This window comes from Fundulus heteroclitus, chromosome 20 (assembly GCF_011125445.2).
Source record: "Fundulus heteroclitus isolate FHET01 chromosome 20, MU-UCD_Fhet_4.1, whole genome shotgun sequence".
NCBI classification, from domain to species: Eukaryota; Metazoa; Chordata; class Actinopteri; order Cyprinodontiformes; family Fundulidae; genus Fundulus; species Fundulus heteroclitus.
The window spans coordinates 32454566-32475569 of NC_046380.1; the positions used below are offsets into that span (position 1 = coordinate 32454566).

Consider the following 21004-nt stretch of genomic DNA (forward strand, 5'->3'; position numbering starts at 1 on the left):
ACACAACCCTGACCTCTAGTGGCTGAACCTGCTATCGATTAGATCCACATCCAGTCATGTACTGGGATAGTAATGGAGCTAAAATCATACCAGCACGTCCTGAGGTTGGCCTATACAATCTGCTTACAACAACAACATTTTTTAATCAAACTCTTAAAAACTTGTTAAAAAAAGGCTTAAACAAGATTCGCCTCAAAATCCTGAGAATATTGAGTTTAGCAGTTAATACACAAGATACATACGTACTATTATTCCTTTTCAGGTCAAATCTTTAAATAAACTGAATGGTTAATTGCCAAAAATAAATATTTCACTAAAAACTATTTTTAATAGACTTTCTTCCTTCATTGCAAACAGACCATGTAATAACAGTTTTACTTAGTTCAATCAACAGCATGGAATAGGTGCAAAAGTCAAAGTGACTGTTCCTACACAACGCATCTATCCTAACCCATTTTAGATTTAATAGAAGAAAATGCGGCTTTTGGTGATATAAATGTCCATAGATTTTTACTTTCCCATCATGAACCCGTGCAATTTCTATGTCATCAACAGACACCTATCCAGGAGAATGCATAGTGTTAAAACGTTTTCAGAAAAAATGAGCAAAGGTCCGGTTGCCTCCGATTTAAGCCTGTTTGCTGTTTCCCCCAATTAGGTGATATAACCTGTACAATTCAGCTCAGCTGAACAAAAAATAATCCTTGGATGAATGATACCCTGTGCACAGGCTGATTTACTCAGGGTAAGATAAGATAAGATAAGATAGTCCTTTATTGATTTCACAATGGAGAAATTCACTCGTCACATCGGCTCATACAAGAAGGTGCAGAGTAGGGAAGGGCATTCAGTTATATACAGGGAGTCTTCATATCTACAATAGATCAAAAGAATACCAAAAAAAATACAAAAAAGGAAATAGGAATGGGCATATGATGTCTCATTTACATTCTTAGTGTCCTCTATATATATATATATATATATATATATATATATATATATTATATATATATATTATAAAACATATCTATATACTTAAATATATACATATATCATGCGCCTACTTACATACGCACCTACGCGTATGTATGTGCATATACATTGTATACATTTGTACATACATACATACATTGTGTCTACTGACTTATGTTCAGGTGGTGATGGCAGCAGAAGTCACTACATCAGGATTATTGCACGGGTTGTAGGACAGTGTATTAAATAGATTATTGCACCTTGGTTATTGCACATTAATTATTACAGTTATGGTCACAGTTGCAGTTACAGGTGCTGCATTGTAAAATCTGATAGCAGCAGGAATAAATGACCTGCGGTAGCGCTCTTTTTACAGACAGGATGTCTAACTGGTCTGGCACTAAAGGAGCTGCTCAGCTCCTCTACAGTCTGGTGCAGGGGGTGGAAGGTGTTGTCCATGATGGATGTGAACTTGGACAACACCCTCCTCTCAGCTACTTCCTCCACTGAGTCCAGAGAGCAGCCCAGGACAGAAGTGGCCTTCCTCACCAGCTTGTTCAGTCCAGTCTCTTTTCTGTCCCGCTCTGCACTGCCAGGAGCCCAGCAGACGACAGCGTAGAGGAGGGCTGAGGCCATCACAGTCATAAAAAAGTTTTTAGCAGAGGCCGGCTCACTCCAAAGGACCTCAGCCTCCTCAGGAGGTGGAGCCGGCTCTGGCCCTTCTTATACAGGGCGTCGGTGTTATGTGTCCAGTCCAGCTTATTGTTGACGTGAACACCCAGGTATTTGAAACTCTCCACAGTTTTCTAACAGGGTGAAGCTCTGTTTGATTCAATTCTATCATACAGTATTCATGGATCTGCGTTTTTGCATGCTGCACCTTGATTTGGCAGTGCCTGTCTACCCTTCTTAGCAAAAACTTTGTCAAGACCATGTCCGATTGTAAGGACATCTCTTTTATAGTTAGACTTTAGATTTTTTCAAAACTTAAACTTGCTCTGTTGAAGCTGTTGCTTTGTTTATGCGATGTGTGTTTTTGGACTTTGATGCTGACGTATTGAATCCATCTTCATCCTCAGCTTCCCAGCAGACATCTAGAATGTTTTATTATTTAATCCATCATAGTAATAATAGAAAAAAAGAGAAAAACAAACAACTCCAGACAATTGTATGGCCACCATCATGTTTCACTCTTGGTATGGTGTTTTTTTGGTGATGTTACACTTTTCTGCCACAAGATTATGAGGATCTTAGCCAGACCTAGATGAGAAAATACTGCTGTCTTACCACCCTATTCCTTACACTTAGTCCAGATAAATCACTTCTCAGGACAAAAACACATTTAACTGAACAAGTCTGCCAAATTGGAAGCAATATCAACACGTTAACAATAGAGGCATGAGATATATTTTGGACAATAAATTGGGAAGAAATTATAAATTCCAAGCACTTTAATTAGGTTTGAACAGTAATTCTTGCTTATAAAGGCCATTTGGCATCATAATAATTATATATAATTTTATCATATATATAATTATATATACATCATATATGAATAACAAAAAAACTAGAAACAAAGTTAGGCAAATGATAAAAAAAAAAAGATTTACTTAAGACATTCATACCAGAAAAAAAAAAAAAATGGCCAAAACATATAAACATTTCAGAATGGTCCCGATACAGTTCAGTTAAACACCTTAAAAAAAAAAAAAAGGGGAGAGAAGGGGGAGAGGACAAAAATCAATAGTGTGGCAGCAGACAACAATGACATAAATAAACTTACATTATGTACAAAGAAGGGGCCACTCTGGACCACTTATCCATCCCAAAGACAAAGCTGAAGGATTAAGTGGATCAAAGGGAATCAGAGACATCTGAAGGTGACAAGAAGAACGAATTTTACACTCCAGCTCTCAGCTGTTTCTCTTGATTTCGTAGAAGCGTCAAAATGCCCACACAGGACACATCTTGGAGAATAAAGGGAACCAATGAGAAAAAACTTTTTCATCTAATTAAAGATGCAACGATAATTATTTTAGGTAGGGGGAAAAAAAAAAAAAAAAAAAAAAACAACTATACATATGTATACTCATAGAAACCCACAACTGATTAGCTGTCATGGGAACCCAAATTCAACCGATATGGAACAAAGCGAGAATATTAAAGTAAAACTAACCACAAAAGCATCTAAACGTTAGTTTCGTCTACTCATACAAGGGGATGCAACTAAAATGGGAATGTGAAGGAAAGAATGATCGACACAGTCTTGGATTTGGCTCCCGGTTTATATACCGCACAAAAGACCTCCTCACTGGTTGCACAGGGGATGGCTGTGGGTCGTTGCATGTAGGGGAGGGGGGGGGGGGGGGGGGATTACATTGCTTCCACTGAGTTGTGAGGACAAAGCCTGGGGATCCAGCTGGCTTTAAAAACCTACCGCCGAGGCACTTTTTAAAAATCTGACTTACTAATAGATCATCTCGTGGGTTGGCACGATGTCGTGAAAGGATTTCCGAACTGTGCAACAAACCCATGTGATTTAAGCACAGGTAGAAGCACTAAGCACCTCCTTTTCTATCAAATAACAGCCCCCCCTGTAAAAGGCAGCGCGAACGAAGGAGGAGCACGGCACTTAACGAGTGCGGGCACTTTTTTCACGCCTTTACGACAAAGAAAAGACCAGGATGCACAGTTTTCAGAGAACGGTCGAACGGTCTGCTACTTTGGATCTATATATGGCTCTTAGAGGGCGAGATCGGAGACCTGCAGGAGCTTCTGAAAAATTTAAAGACGGCCCCCCCGTCTCCTAAATGCAAGACGGCATTTTCTCTCTGACGTTCCGTCTCATTTGACTCGTTGGTTTAAGGGCTTCACTTTTAGTGCAAATATTGCTTGAGTGCTCAAACAATCAACTTGATGCGATTCCCTCCCCCTTTCTCTCCGAATTCAGCATGCACTTTCTGACCGCAGAAAGAGGACGTGATTGTGCTCGTTCCTTTTATAAAAGGGAATCGAATAGGAGAGAGGTTAATGTTACGTAGATTGTGCACGAGAATGGCTGTGTTTGGTAAATGTATGAAACGAATAAAAAGAAAAAAAAAACATCAAAAAATGACTGCAGGTAAAATCCAGTTGAGGAAAATTAGCTCAGTGCCTCCAGTTCATCGGAGAGGAAGGGAAACTCTGATGTGTTTCAGTCAGATAAATCAAACATTGCCCGTGCCGGTCATTTCCTGAGCGAACTCAGGTGAACTCAGGAGAAGTTGAAATGACATCATTTGTCTTGCAATACAATCACAAAGGGCACATCAGTGACTTCGCATGTTGGGAAAAACCACTGCAGCTCAAGTTTGACAATAAAAAAACAAAAAGGAATCCTAAAAGCGGAGCCAACATAGCAGAGTTAGCATGTTGGGCAGAAAAAAAATTTGTCCTTTAAAGAAGCGGTAAGCATAGTGCGGATGTATGTGAAGCTAAAAGGAAAAAGAAAATGTGCCGAATATCTAGAATTTACAAAGTCCAAACCCACGATAAAGTTCTGGTTGTGTTGGTGGTTCGGCTCATTCACAAGCGAGGTGCTGATGCTGTAACACAATTTAAAAATACAATCAAAAACATTTATAAGCTTCATATCTCTCTTTTTTTTTTTTACTTGGTGCTCAGAGACTTTAAAAAAAAAAGAATCTTCTCTCTTCTGATTGGTGAACCTTAAAGCTACCAGGCAGCGGTAACAGCAACACTCTTCAGTGTAGACGTTGCAAACGAGGGAAGGATCGAAGTTAGCCATTTTTAGCTCCAGTGAAGTCAGAGAATGCACAGAGGCCATCTGATAGGAAAGTCTATTTTCCATGACGTCATGAGACATGTCTGCGGTTCATTCTGCCTGCGAGAGAGCAACAAAGACTAAATAAGGTAGAACCCAGCGTCCAACCTCTGCCAAACCAACATTCTGGATTTGGTCATGTTGGCAGGATTCTGGACCGTCTCAGGCCTAAAGTAGAGGATCTCCATTAAAGGCGACACCCGTCGCTAATGTGAGAGGCTAAACAGTTTCATTATAATTTTGTCTTTGTTTTTGAAATAGTAAAACCCTGTTTCACAGTAACTGCTCTCTTGTGCACAGCGCGTGGCGTTGCCTCGGCTCTGCTCCGAATAATCGACCCGCGTCGTGGCAGGAAGGCTGGAAAAATAATATTCAACGCTGTCCGTAAATATCACAGTTTCTTAGAGAAATATCTGAATGGGCTAAAATCCGCGCGGGCAGGTCAAAGCTTTTGCAACAAGCAGAGATCGGCCACTGGGGTCTGATCGACGTCCCTCTGCTGCTGGACAGCTTGTTGTAAAAGACGGTGGGCGGGTCGTCAGACTTCAGAGCTAGTGAAGGACTTTGGCACATAGCAGACTGCAGACAGTAATGGGATCTCTTCTGGCCCCCTTATACTTACTAGCTTGAACACAAAAAACACACCCAAATTCCCCCCGGTAGTTAGTGGGTGCGTTTGTGTGCGCGCGAAAACCTGAGATTATGAGCTACGTCTTGGAGATTCAGATCTGCAACTGGGAACCAGCTTCTAGCCCCTCGAAGAAAGAGAAGCCGTGGGCGCGTCGGATGGCCTTTCTGCCGAGTCAGCCGCTTGTAACTCTGCGTTTTTTGCAGGAACGTCGGGGAGTGGACGACAGTTCAGGGTTTATTGGGGGACATGTTGAAGCTTCTTCTACCTGACACGTGTCGCTAACATTGAGGCTCAGCCGAAGTCAAAAATATTTTAAGTCTCTGTCTCTAAAAAAATAAAAATAAAATAAAATAAAGTCCAAACATCATTATCTTGACGCTTGAGGTTGCACATTAGCCACCAAAACATTTGGTTTGTATTCATATATTATTATATTTTTTTCTATATATCTGTATATACCAATAAAATACATTACAGGTGCCACTTGAAAATGCAGCCAAACTCAAAACTGTGTCTGAAAACAAAGTGATAAAATGTAACACAGTAAGTATATATATACATGTTGGGGGGTGAAGATGGTAAAGCAAAGAAAAGGGGTGACGGGTTTGTTATCAAACATCCTTACAAAATATTCAGAAGGCATCTCAGTAATTTTGTGTCCATCTGCCCTGCCCTGTCCCCCAGGCGTAGACATGTTCCCTTTTCCAGCGGGTAGTTATTCCCATCCACTGATTGCATAATCAGTCTTTCTTTTTATCATCCACATGATCGGGAATATGCAGTTGCCCCAAGACGTTGTGTGTGTTCTGCTACACGCTTATACTGGTAATAAGTGTATGTGGATATCCATCCATCCGTCTATCCATCCATCTATCCATGGCAAGGCCCTACTTGAAGTTGGCGTAGTCAGAAAATGCATCGATATACTCCTGGACCACCTTGTAGCAGAACTCGTACTGCTCCTGAGGAGATGATGGGAGAAACGACGTCAGCTACAAGCATGTAAAGAAGTTCACAATTCAGCCTTTTAATGCACCGGACTCTGTAGTCTGTGATGCCCCTTGAAGCAGAACAGCAGTACACTGCAAAAACAGAGCTAAAAATAAGTAAAATTTTCTTTAGCGCATTTGTCCTTGATTTGAGCACATAAATAAGATGATCTGACAATGGAATGAGTATTTTGACCCCTGGAATAAGATAATTAGATATACTGCACTCTAAATAAGATGATGGAGACGAATTGTTCCAATTTTAAGTGTAAAAATCTCATTCCATTGGCAAATCATCTTATTTACCTGCTCAAATTAAGGATAAATACACTCATTTCAAGAAGGTTTGACATATTTTTAGATTTGTTTCTGCAGTGTAGGGAGGGATTCATTTAAACGATTCCTGTGAGACTGACGGAAATGTTCCTCGTGTAGCTGAGAGAGGACTGAACGCGTCTCTCAACTTCACTTTAACATATTTCTGTAAAACGCCCTGATGTATGGATGGAAAAAGAGTTTGTTGTTTGATGTAACGGTGAAAAGGTTTTTATGGCACATCTAAAGTTTGACAGGCTCCTACCAGTGTCTGCACCATGTGCGGTCTCTGTAGTCTGAGGCTCTTCACTGTCTGGAAGACATCCAAGATGCCCTCTGCCTTCACCCTCTCCAGAACTGTACTGAGAGCACAGAAAGTCCCTGTGCGGCCAGCACCGGCACTGCAAACAAACGCACGGGTCAAATTTATCAGCCGCACTAGTCCTCCCGGAGTTAAACGCTGAAATAAAAAGACCTCTGGAGCCACAGGCTTTGTTCAGACACAGAATCGTTGCCGGTGGCGGCTTAAGCATAAAAATGTCCATTTGCCTCCGTCACAGTGTTTCACACAAACGTGTAGAGTTCAGACATGTTTCTCCAGAGTTTCTAAAAGAAAACAAAGCAGAGGAGGAAAGAAAAGTGTGCGTTTATGGCGTTTACCTGCAGTGCACGGTGATGGGATGGTTGCCAGACTGTTGCTGCTGTTTCTGCACCGCAGCGATTATGTTGATCATGCCTTTGCCGTCCGTAGGGATGCCCACCTCGGGCCAGCCGTGGAAATGAAACTGACGCACGAGCCGAGACTTGCTCTCCTGGACATCATCAACAACAACAACTGACTGAAACGACATTCGCCTCATGCTGCGCCACAAAGATGCTGCTAAGATAAATCCTCCAAAGCGCACAGAGGAAGAAGTCTTCTTGGCGCTACAGCCGGATTTCTGCTCTTAATTGATTGGCTCCTTGCTTACCCTGCTGTTAGTGACCAGGAGGTCGCGCACCGTGTAGCTCTCGTTCTCCTCCTCCCTTTTAAGCTCGATGATGATGTCCCCGTAGGATACCACTCCATCACTGGGCCAGTACTGAGCACACTTCTCCTAAAGGACACAAGAGAGAGGCAGACAGGTCATGAGTCACTACAACTTCCTGGAAATGTTCAACTCTGGGCACATTTTAGGTGCAGTGATTTTAATTTCATGTATGCGGTGCGACATTGAAAGGTCGAATCGTAGCCTGTCCTGAGACATGCACTGATCAGACAGAAAATGATGACCACCTATAACAGTGTTTGTGCCCATTTTGTGGCCCAAACAGCCCTGGATCGCTGAGCTAGGGCTGACTTCGACTACACTGGACCCATGAAGGTATGTGGTGGTATTTGGCAGCAACGTTTTAGGAGCAAATCCTTTAAGTCCTGGAAGCTGCGAGGTTACATATCCATGGACTGGACGCGTTTGTATAACACATTCCACAGATCCTCCATTGAACTGAGATCTGGGGAATTTGGAGGCCAGGTCAACCCACTGATCTCTATTATACACTGGAGTGCTAATCACCGTCTATTTGAACGAGTCGCTTTGAAGCCACCAGCCGCCATATTGGTACTCCCTATTTCCCCCCAGTAACTAGGGAATATGTGCGCTACAGCATCGAATAACGAGGATTTTCTCATGTTCAGGGGGGGCTTAAGACTTTTAAAATGTCAAATGCCATATAGTTTTATGTTATGTTCTAAAACTATCAAGTACTGAGAAAGTCATGTGCTGAAATATTTTGCATTTTATATATTTAAATATATATGTTTACCATTTATAAATATATAAATAACAATATACAAAAACATATATTTACATACGTGTATACATTTATATACATATATACATATACACATACTTACATATACATATATATATATATCTAATATGAATAACATGTAAAATATGTCAGCACCTAATTTCCTAGTAGTTGATAGTGTTAGTACATCCACTGACTGTAGAATTACCTATGAAACGTTTTCACACAGCCAGAAAACTGCTTGTTGTTTCAAGCAAATCCTATGGGATTCTGTGAGAGTAGGGAGTAGCAAGATGGCGGCCAGTGACTTCAGTTTTTCGGCAAAATCAGCACTCCAGTGTATATTATATAGCTCAGTGGGTCAACCCCTCAAAAACGTTTCTGTGCCCCCTAACCCCTTCCTGAACCGTGCTGGCATTGACCTGCTGGGAAAAAAAGGCCCACAGCCATCGAGGAATACCATATCAAGGGACCGTCCACATGAGACAGGAACGAGAAAGGCACTGAATCCGCCATGCTTGCAGGAATTTACTATTCTTATTAACAGAAGCATTGTCAATATTAGCAGAGACACTATAGACATTTGTACAACAAATCAACCAGGCAATCCTGTCACTTTATTTAGATTAGACAAGATTTCTAGCACAACATCAGCTTTAAACATGTATTTTAGCCAATTAATAAGTAGATATGTAGCAGAGCTGTTATACACACGAACACACACCTGCCCTCTCTCCTCCAGCTCAGTGAGCATGACGATGGAGCAGCTCTTCCACTCCCAGATCATCCTCCAGAAGTCTTCCAGGGTGTGCTGCAGGGGCCCCTGGCTCGCCAAGTATGCGTCTTTCTGACGGTAACCCTGTGAGCGGCCAGAGGGGAAAGACGGGAGGCGATGCCAGGAGTGGGAATGGTTAGGTCAAACTCTGCAGATGCGTAACGAGCTTTTCTCAAACACTCACGTCAATGAAGGAGGCGTTGACGTAGTCCGTGTTTTCCTCTCCCCGTTTGACTGTGATGATCACTCTGTTAAACTCGTCTGTCGGCAAAAGAGCACAGATGTGTTTACCATGAATGACAAAAAAAAAAAAAGGTGAAAATCCTTCATCGCTGGATTTAGGCGCAGCACTGCAAAAACTGATCAAAAAATAAGTAAAATGTTCTTAAAGTTAGTGTATCTATCCTTGATTTGAGCAGGTAATTAAGATTATCTGCCAATGGAATGAGTATTTTGACTCCTAAAATAAGATAATTAGATATACTGCACTTGAAATAAGATGATTAGGATGAATTGTTCCTATTCTAAGTGCAAAATTCTTATTCCATTGGCAAATCATCTTATTTACCTACTCAAATCATTGACAAATACACAAATTTTAAGAACATTTTACTTATTTCTAGTTCCGTTTTTGCAGTGAGTTTGCATCAAAGCTCCCTGACACCACACAGGAGGAGCTCCTTTACTCACATGGAATGATCTGCAGCACTCGGTTCTTCTTCATGTTCACGGGCAGGTTGCCCGTTCTCATCCTGTCATTCTGAATCTTGATGGATGTTAGTTTCTGGAGATCGTAAAATACATATTATGAGACATACTTTTTTATTTTGTGCTAAAAACGATAGAATATGTGATTTTACTGATTGGGGAATTCTTATAACACGCGTCGCAGACCTTAAATTCAGTCTCCAGACCACTGCAGCCAGCTCCGGGCGAGCTGGCACCGAGTTTAGCTAGGTGGCTCTCTAGCAAGGACACCTCTAGCTCTGTGTCTCCATACAGGTAGTGCTCTAACAAAGCTTGGAAGATGAAAACGTACTGCATCTGTGGGAATAAGAGAGAGAGAGAGAGAGAGAGAGAGAGAGAGAGATGGCTTTTGATTCATTTTTAATGGCCACGCTGCTTTGTGCCTCCGTGTGAAATACACGCTGTATGAAACTCACGTCAGTCTGGACCATCTGACAGCGCTGGGCTCTTATCCTGGTGACGAAGCCGAACACGTCCACCTTCCTCTCTTTGTTCATCATGTCCAACATGGCGTCAATCACTATAAAGGTACCGGTCCTTCCTACACCCGCACTGTCAGATAGACGGACCGTCTTGTAAGGGATACGTGTATCGGACAGTCTAATGACTCGTTTTAGAGAAATACAACAGATATGAAGCCATGCTCTTACCTGCAGTGGACAACAATGGGGCCTGAGTAAGGGGGGGTGCAGGTCCGGACTTTCTTGAGGAACTTCAGCATGCCTATGGGAGTGAAGGGCACCCCGAAATCCGGCCAGCTGGTGAAGTGGAACTGAGTGACGAGCCTCGAAAGCTTCTTTCCAGACACGTCTCCCACCTAAGACACAGAGGTTTACGTGAGAAACGGCGTGAGCGACGGCCCGAGTACTGTTCAAATCCTACGTACACAGAGAAGCAAGTACGCTCAATGTGCCTGGATATGTTCTTTATTGAGGATGCATCTCTCTGTAGACATGAGCCAGCACAGTATCCCACAATGCACTGCACCACCACCAACAATTATTGGAGAAAATGAATGTAGAAATGTATTTATTTATTCATTACCACTACCAATTTGGCTCAAAAAGTCGTTTTAGGATGTTTTCGGAGGAGAAACTAAAGCCTGCGTCTAAATGTGACCTGGACGTTTAAGGCCCAGCACCTCTCCGCTGACAGCCCACGGTCACTGCAGGCTCAGCGGGCGTTTAGTTTGTTTTCCCCACAATCCGTAGCCTGAGCTCAGCAAGCCACTCTTTCATTTTCTGCTACCTCTTATCTGATTGCAGCGGCTGAAAGTCACATATAAATCGGTCTAGTGTATGTGATGGAGAAATGTAAGGACCAGAACATAAAATACACTATTTTTCTCTGGTATTAGACATTTTAAAGCTATAGTTGGTGATCCTGTTCAGAAAAACTTGTTATACTGGTTGAAATCGTCATTAGTCAATACGTCATGTATTCAAAAAAAGGAGGTTAAAAAATGTAATCTCTGTGAAAGCAGACATAAGATAAATAACAAAGCCCAGAAATCTTCAACAAATCAAACAAATAAATCACAAGCTTCATGCGAGTCTGTTTAGACAATCTTTTGCACAAAAAGATGGAGTCGCACCCCTAAAAACATAAAGGCAGCACCAAATATGGATGACGATGAGTCATCTGGGACCGCAGAGCGCGACTGCCCATCATTGTAAAGAGAAAAGAGCAATTCTGCCTAAAAAAATATTTTCACCAGGAACATTTCACATAGGAGAGACCACTTAGAAACAGAAAATGACGGGGTGAGAATTTTTACTTTTACTAAAGATTTTAGTATCCAGAAAAGGTGGATGAGGTTGATGAAAGTTATCAGGGAAAGAGAATATTTCTCCTCTCCCATTAAAAACAATCTCCTGTTGGACACATTTTTCACACACATTTTAAAACAACCTCGGCTTCAAAAGAAAGAAGAACTTACTTTGTTGTCAAAGTGACGCAAACGACATGTTGTAAAAACAAAAAAAACTATCAAAAGAATTAGAGAGATTTTGTGACACTAGAGACTGTGTCCTCTGAATAACATCAAACTGGGGTTAAGTATTCAAACCAAAGATCTTAATAATATATCCAATGTGAGAAGTTGTGTGAGTATATGTGTGTTTGTGTGTGTGTGTGTGTGGGTGGGTAACAGGTGATACCTGTTGGATGTAGAACTTGCGGATAGTGTAGTCCACCAGAACCACTGCTTCCTCCACGGATACGCGGATGTTGCCATATGTCCAGCAGCCCTGGTCCGGCCAGTACTGCGCACACTTACACTAAAAAAAGAAGAAAAGACAACGATTTAAAATCAAGGCACTTTGTAAAGTGCCTTGAGATGGCAGGTGTTGTGAATTGGTGCTATATAAATAAAAATGAATTACTCCTTTTCACCAGAAATGCAAAGTTAAAGAAAAAATGTATTTGGTAAAAAACTGAAAAGGGATCAAAAAGATGTCAAATTCAAACTTGTTCATCCCCCCCCCATCTTCCCATTATCTAAAAATACTTAAAATGTGTTTTGTATCGGCAACTCATCTGCGTCTGACATTAAAATCAAAGTTTATTTATTTGAATGCTATCATTTAAAGAAAGCCATTTACGCAGGTCTTCCTCTCCTACCTCTTTCCTCTCCTTCAGATTGGTCACCATGACAATGGTGACTGTTTCCTGCTCCCAAATCATCCTCCAGAAGTCATTTACTGTTTCCTCCTTGGGCCCTAGCAGGTCAAGAGAAACAAGAGTCAGCGCAGAAGTCATCGAGTTTATCGGCGAATTGCAGCACCGTTTCTGCCGCTAACCTCACCTTGAGCTGCAATAAACCGATTCTTCTCCTCGTACCCCTGCAACAGGAGGAGTCCAAGAAGAGAAGTTAGGACATTACATGCAGGGAATGAGACATATAATGAAATGAAATGATCTCTTATGTAGGGCTGGGCGATAAATCGATTTAATCAATTAAGTCAAATTTACTATTTTTTAAGATTACATTTTGGGAAAATCAGGATTTTATTTAGCCAAAGCACTCATTGGGCTTCCATGAAGAGAAAATATATGTTTAGGAAAATATATTGTCAAAAATGTAAAGAGGAAACATTTTTTCCATAATATTAGGCCCTTTAATTTCCTCATTGTGTAAAACCACTAGCAGCAAACATTTTGTTATACTTTTATTGTTTACAATGGCATTGCCGCCATCTTGTTTCACAGCTTGGATTTAGTTACACTTTGAATTCAGGTCAACTCCCAGACAAAATGCTTGACATAAAAGCAAGTTGTAAAAATGATTTCCTTAAAATCTTTCTTGGAAACAAAAAGGAGGAAAATTATTTTTTGATTAATCGGATTTGGTCTAATCAAATGGGAGATTTAATTTTTTTAGCCATATCGCCCAGCTCTACTCTTATGGGGTAAAATGTTGACCAAATACAAACATTTATAAAGGAAGCATTGATGAAGTCAGAATCGGGGACTCCTTCCAGAGAAGAGAGATGCACCCTGGAGTGATCGTCTGAAACAAAAAGAAAAATTATGGAATGCCAAAGGCAAAAGAAATGAAGCCAAGTGAACACAGAAACTAAAATAATCTTTAATCCTGGATGTTAACTAAAGGCCAGTGGTCTCAAACAAACTTTAACAACCGACTGGTTAAATGAAAATGTGTTAATGGTCCTGTTGAAGCCTGGCTCTGCCTTCAGGATCCCCTTACATGGCATGATGTTGATGTATCTGTTCTTCTCTTTATTCTCCTCTTTGGAAGCTGCATCACATGATACCTGAATGGGACAGATCGGCAGTGCCTAAACAAGGAAAAAACAAAAAACACATGACACATGAGGAATGAACCCATGATGGAAACGAGTCAGATTCCTGTTGACTTTATGACTGCCAGAGTTAAAAATGACAACACCCGTATCTAACAGCTACTAGGCTGTGGAGGAGTAGTCTATAAATACTCTTTGAGGCTTTTAGATGTTTTACAGTTCATCAAGTTTATTACAACACGGCTGACTTTGAGTGCAATTCTTTTTAAATTTAGCTTTAAAGTTGCAGGATTATAATTATTCACTTCATTGTCATTCCACTTATTTTAAAAGTGTTTATATTTACATTTACTCCAAAACATGTTGTAGTTTTAAGGATAACAGTAAAAAATAAATGCTTTTCGTAAAGTTGGCCTAGGAATCAGCTGTATATATATATCTTTATCTTAGAAAAGTATTCACATCCCCTGATTTTTTTTTCTTTGTTTTTCTTTTACAATATGGCATTACTCTCTAGCCAAAAAACATGATAGTTAAGTTAATTGGTCACTCTGCTACGCTGTCCTCGTTGGTCAGCAATTTCAACCTCCGAGTCGGAAATTTAAACTGGAACGGCCCCTAAAGTTGGAATTATGAGTCAGAAAGTCGGCGGACCAGGATCATACAGGACTTCTGGATTCATGGTGGCTCCTCGCAGCAACATTGAATAAAACTTTATACTTGGACTGTGTTAGCAGCTCTCTATTATTTATGTAACATGTAGTCAGTCATACAGGTACTATTTTTCAGTATTCATAAGATGAGATGTTTTAGCCCTGTTTATATGCACAGAATGCCGCGTAGAACAGCGTTTTTGTCATTGTTATTGTTTTTAACAGCAGCAACCATAGTGGCTAAATGGGCAATGAAGAATCGCCAACCTATTGTTGTTTATCGTTTCATGCTCAGTTGGACAGTTTTGCAATAAAATGTAACATTAAAACGCTCAGGTTGGCTGTATTTGTACGTATAACAATTGCTTTTCTGCAAGCATCTATCTTTTTTCCGACTGACTGACAAGAGGGAAACTGGAATGCAAAAAGGCGAAGATGATGTAACCCACGATAGATATATATATATATATATATATATATATATATATATATATATATATATATATATATATATATATATATATATATATACACATACATACATACAGGGTTGCCACACCTTGGTGAACATCAAATTCAAGGACCTTTCAAGGACTTTCCAGGACCAATTTCCTCAAATTCAAGGACCACACGTGGCAGCATTTACCTACTGTGACCGCTGAATAGGTTATCATATTTTAATACAATGCAAATTTAATAAAAGACTAAACGGCATAGAAGTTGTTGGGTCAGAAACAATGCAAGAAAGTGGACTTAATTTATAGCCTACATTGATATTGATCAAATTCATAGCCTACATTTATATCCACAGTACATGGCTATGCCATACTACATTACATATAAAATGTACATTAGCCTACCGCTTCATGGAATTTTATGGAAAAAAAGTGCAGCATTGAGATGTTCAGAATTATATCAATTTGTTTTACTTACTTTCATCTTTTACCTTCATAGTCGACCGTACTTTTTCCTACATTTCTTTTGGCAAATTCCCACCCTTCCTGCCAGTGGGACCGAGCGGCGGAACGGATAGTCAAATGTGTGATTAGCTAGCTAAGCACCTAGAGCCGTTTCTTTTCCAGCAGGCTCCCACCAGTCAGTGCAAACAGAGAGGGACTGTGATGCCGCGCGTCCTTGTCACCGCCTGCTTGGAGCAGCTCAGTGTATGAAGCTCAGTGTCACATTAGAGAAGGGTCTTGTTTCACCAAACCCTTCAGTAAGAACATGTGTGTGGTCCTTTATCCTGACTGTTTTGTAGTTAGATGTAATATATAGCATGTTAAGCGAGGTCTAAAGTCCGAACAGCAGGTCTTAGCTTGCGGCAGACCTGATGGACTGCTAATTTCTGGGAAATTCTGAAGTTGTGTTTAATCTTGCAAATTGTGAATAAGCTTTCTCGCTGCAGAGTGATGGACTCCAGTTGTTTGCAAGTTTGCAGATTGATGTGCAGCAGCAAACGGCTTCGCTAAGATCTCAGATCATAACCAGGTAGTAAAGTGCTTTTGAGTAACAGCAAACATATGCTTCGTTTACCACACACTAATTGAGTACATAGCTAAAATTTTTTGATTGATTCCCATGTTTGCAATTCCCATGTTTTACAACTTCGAAAGCTGCAGCAGAAAAACTGTAAGAGCTTTTACGTCTTAATGGCGACTAAGTACGTCCAGACTGCCGCGTGTTATCAGAGGATGTTTGCTTGAGTGTGCCGTACATTAAACTCCTCCCTGAAGAGCTTGTTGTCATCGGCCATGCGACGGTTCATTTCTTCCTCGAGTTTGTCCACGGGAATGGGTGGGTACTTCCTGTTTGTGCTGGGCGACCGAGCCAATAGAGGCACACTCTGGAGTTCTGCTCCGGGGGCCGGGAAGGAAGGAGGTGAGAGTGAGAAGAGGAGGGAGGAGGAGTGGGAGGGGACAGGAGATAAAGACATGAGATACAGTTTAAGAACACGACAACACAGCAGTCAGCATGGAAACCGCTCTTCAACATGCATCGGCGGCTTGTAAGATGCCCAGCAGAGGGCGATGTGACACAAAAATACAGCCAAAAGGAGCCTATGGTAGCCCTGTTGATTAGGTAATCACTGCAACCAAAAGCCTCTTACACATTTAGAAACTTCATCAGTTGGGGAAACAAAATCAATTGAGGGTTAACAAGCGGAAAAAAAGATCAACAACTGGGATCAAGCTGTTGGTAAATATTTGCCAGTATGACAAGAAACACATTTGGAGACGGATAATATGTACCTGAGCACACACATCCTCCGCACACATGCGCGTGTTTTACCTGTATCGTCCGATCTGCCATTGCTCAGTCTGAAGGTGTTGGAATGGCTTGCTGCTTGCTTGTACTTCTTAAATCTGTCAAAAACCAAAGCATACAATCATGCAGGCTTGAAAACATTAAAATGGGGGTGGGGGGGATAACTAGCAGCAACCTGTGCTTCTGTCTCAAGCATATCAGTCAGACATTGCCATGGTAACAGCAACGCGTCCAGCTGTTAACACGGGTGTCTGCTGTCCGGAGAAAAAAAAACCCTTAAACCTACTTTCACTGACCTGTGCATGTAGAGGATGATGATGATGAAGACGATGACCAGGAGGGACGACAGCGCCACCATCACAGCGATTATTGGCATATCTTCAGAGTCATCAGGCTCTTCAGGTTCTGTGGGAGGGCTGGCTAGAAAATGTAGGTTAAGTTAGAAAAAAATAACTATATTCTGTGAAGAATTTTGACGTATCAATGTCTTCAGCTGAGTAAGAATTTTTTTTAAAACATATTATTCAATTGTTTAATGCTTTGCACCAAAAAGAATAAATAAATGTCCCTGGTAACCTTAGTTTACCTCTAACAATCATAATTAGAAGGAAGAACTAGTTCATATTTTTCCAAAAACCGATCACATTACACATTTTAGTCCATATCTCTGTAAATATTATAATGAGATTGAATTGAAACAGATTGAATACTTGTAAACTTTTAGCATCCTTTTAGCCTTCTAAAGCTTGAAAAAAAACTTGCTAGTCTGGGAAATGCTGCCTGCTGCCTCCTTTACTGGTATCGAAGTTAGGGACTCGGGTTCTGACCACTTTAAATGAATGGGATCCAAGGATTTTCACCTCTTCGCAACCATGTAGAGAGTGAAAGAGAGACTGAACTGGCTGTTGCTCCCTGTCCGTTTGTACCCTCTGTTACTGAAAGCTGCGCAGAGCGCTGTAAATACTTTTCATTAAGATGTTAAATTCTTCTCAGCAAATACCTCTTTTTAGAAAGTAGCAAAACTAATTTTCTTTAGGTTTTGTCCATTTATGGTTAACTGCACTTTTACTGAAATGTTGCATGTGAATCACTGAGCCACATCCAAACTGATATATAAATATATAATAATGAAATATAAGCCTAGAACTTCAGCAAACTGCTCACCCTCAAGACATTTAGTTACATTTAGTAACCCATAAGTTCACCGAAAACTTTCTTTACAAACAACAAAGGGACGCCTGCATTGGGCGACGCATTGTTTCAAGATTTGAGTGAGTTTGTTAACTAGACTATCCACTTTCACCGAGGAAGGACATCAACGCAAAATCTCTAGCTGGGAGAAAACACCCGTTTCTGTCAAGACCGGAGACGGATGAGGTATGGCAACAACAACGAAGTCTGAGTAGCACTGAAGAAATGCGGTGGACAACTGTACAGCCCTTTGAAGTTAGCAAGTTAGCAAGCGTATACCTGCTGTTGATTTCAACAAAGTGACTGACTGGGATTTGGTATCTGCAAATGTAGACTCTTTAATGGCTCAGAGTGGGTTCTGGGACAAAGGGAACCTAACTGGACAACCATCATGTCAATATATCACTGGCTTTAGAAACCCCCCCCCCTCCCCCACCCCCAGCCCACAACACAGAAGTTGAGAAATGGTTTCTCCCAGAGTGAACAGATAAATCACATTTTAACTCCAACAGGTGAACCATTCACTGCAATCTGTACCCAAGATGACAGCAGATACAGCAAGTTACAGAATGCTGGCTGGGAATTCTTTTGTTTATAACTATAATATATATATATATATATATATATATATATATATATATATATATATATATATATATATATATATATATATATAGTTATTTTGTGGTTTAGGAATAAGCCTTTCTGCAATCAAAAACTTGAAAGCATGCTGTTGAGACTGAGGCTGGTGTGAAGGAACGATTACAAATTAGACCTGGCAGCAGCCACGTTAGGTATCCTTAGTCTTGCCTCTTGTGCAGATTACAATTGGTCACGTATTTGTAAAGAGCTCCAGCAGGTGTACGAGCTGAAAGCAGATCTGAGGTCTTCACGGTGACCTTTTGCTACCGTGATGAGAACGAACGCTGAGATCTGCCCGAACAACCAGAGGAGTTTGGTGAACAAAACCCGCCAGCTCTGTGCGCTGCTGGCCATTCAGTAAGACACATTGAGGGGAAACAGCACAGGGTATTCTAGTGAACATCATGTAGTAAAAACGATACAAAAAAAGGGACAAAGCTCCTCTGTTTCACTGGTTGATTTCAAGAAAGTTGTTTGCACCCGAGCAGCGTGCTGAACGGAACGCAACATTTGACTTCACGCTCCATCAGCTCTTTCTGGGAGACGCATTCAGCGACGGCAGAAGCAGCAAAGTTGCATTTTTTACGCACAATTCGCAGCACTTTCCAGTGTTCTCCCTCCGACAATATGCGCATTGAGGAGAGCGTGAGAACAAAGGGCCGTGAGTGTCATGTGGAACTGACACAGCCTTGACGGATCTAATGCCATTTAGAGCCGCTCGCTGCGCTCCGCTCCAGGCTCAAGGATGTCCAGACAGAGACAATGGAGCAATTACATAATACCTACGGAACGGGAAGCAATCACGTTATATAATAGGGGCATTATATAGTCGGGTCACATATGTCCTATTCAGTCTGACCGGTTAAAGCTGATTAGTTGACGCTCATCATCTCCAAAACTCCTCGGATAAATTCTCCGGCTCGGTGCAGCAAACTGCGTCAACCCTGCGGCGTTGCCCAAATCAATTGTTTATTGCGTTTGTGCATTTATCATAGATCAGGCCTAAATTATTCATGCAAAAGCAAAGGGTGAGTGAGTCCCATTTCATGGAAAGGACCATCACAAGCCCAGGGACAAACGAGCATGCACACAACAGAAAACTTAAAAATATTTTCTTCAGGTTTGCTTGACTGATGAAAGTAGCCACTAAATCTGAACGTCGTGGACATTTGTGAGTATCAACACCGTGCAAACATCTTAAATCTGTTAAAAGGGTAACTCACCCCCAAATCGAACTTTTGTTGTGCTAATAAACTGTTACTGCGTCTAAAACCATCTGGGTGGCGCCCTCCTCCTGCTGAACCAAAGAACAGCATTTGAAGTTTGAACCAGTTTTGGTGTTGACTCAAAAAGTATTGTGACGTCACCCAGAAAACCTGGCGTCAGCAGCTCCAGTGTTTCCCGCAGCGCTATCTTGGCGTGGCGGCCGCCACGCCAAACTCACGCTACCGCCACGCCAACATTCCAAAAAAAAAAAAAGTGCCGTTAACACGCGGTTTGTTGTTGTTGGTATTGCGCGTGCGTGAATGGCAGGGAAAAAACACATGGATACACCCGCTCCGCCAGTCTGTCCGCGGAAAACGTGTTTTATCCCCCCCCCCCCCCCGCTCCGCGATTCGGTCCGCGGAAAACGTGTCGTCAACAAGCACCCCCCCCCCCCCCCCCCCCCGCGAGTCGGTCCGCCTCGCATAAGCTGATTCCTGCGGGAAACACTGAGCTCTGCTGCTGAGGAAAGCACCCCGTATGCCTCTGTAACAGGTTGGGAGTTGGAATAGTGAGCTTTGTGATCTTTCTATTCATTTTCAGGTTAGCAATTTATTAGCTTAACATTTAGTTGGTTTATTTAGCATTTATTTACCTTATTGTAGTAGCTCAGACCATTCATATATTAGACGTGGGTGGAGTACGGGGGCGAGTTACACTTTACCAGCTATAGCCTCTTCCAAACAACTCTTCAACGTTTCTACATGTTTTTACTTTCCAAAAAAGTAAAAACAAATCAAAAAAAACAACTGAAATTTTTTCCGAAGTCTGAACACTGCAAAAACGGAACTAAAAATAAGTGAAATTTTCTTATAATGAGAATATCTGTCCTAGATTACCTGCCTATGGAATAAGATTTTTGCTCTTAAAATGGGAACAATCCATCTCCATTATCTTACTTCAAGTGCAGGTCTTGTCTATCTTATTTTAGGGGTCAAAATACTCATTCTATTGACAGATAATCTTATTTACCTGCTCAAATCTAGGACAAAAACACACATTTTAAGAACATTTTACTTATTTTTAGGTCCGTTTTGGCAGTGAAGATGTTTTGCTTCCCGTCCAGAAAGCTTTCTAAATGTCTGGAGTAGTGTGGAGCTCAAAGCTTTATACTATTGCCCAACAAAGGCCTTGTTATGTTTTAGATAACATGCAAATTGAACCGAAACAGATCCGCCCC

The 21004-nt window shown here is 41.3% G+C and overlaps 1 protein-coding gene across 2 annotated transcripts in view; it reads right to left on the minus strand.

Annotated features, from left to right (window-relative positions):
* Positions 1-6066: 6066 nt before the first annotated feature.
* The window catches only part of LOC105931849 (protein tyrosine phosphatase receptor type A), a 37181-nt gene continuing 22243 nt past the window's right edge, over positions 6067-21004 (minus strand). For both annotated transcript variants that reach the window (XM_012870722.3, XM_021320540.2), the window contains exons 5-22: positions 17025-17148; positions 16753-16826; positions 16178-16314; positions 13756-13846; positions 13481-13557; positions 12853-12889; positions 12669-12766; positions 12206-12325; positions 10697-10863; positions 10463-10598; positions 10194-10343; positions 9990-10083; positions 9484-9560; positions 9249-9383; positions 7702-7827; positions 7391-7542; positions 6996-7131; positions 6067-6388 (exon numbers count right to left, since the gene is read on the minus strand). In XM_012870722.3, coding sequence (XP_012726176.2) covers positions 6314-6388; positions 6996-7131; positions 7391-7542; positions 7702-7827; positions 9249-9383; positions 9484-9560; positions 9990-10083; positions 10194-10343; positions 10463-10598; positions 10697-10863; positions 12206-12325; positions 12669-12766; positions 12853-12889; positions 13481-13557; positions 13756-13846; positions 16178-16314; positions 16753-16826; positions 17025-17148 — 2006 coding nt within the window. In that variant the 3' untranslated portion in view covers positions 6067-6313. The remainder of the gene's footprint in view (positions 6389-6995; positions 7132-7390; positions 7543-7701; positions 7828-9248; positions 9384-9483; positions 9561-9989; positions 10084-10193; positions 10344-10462; positions 10599-10696; positions 10864-12205; positions 12326-12668; positions 12767-12852; positions 12890-13480; positions 13558-13755; positions 13847-16177; positions 16315-16752; positions 16827-17024; positions 17149-21004) is intronic.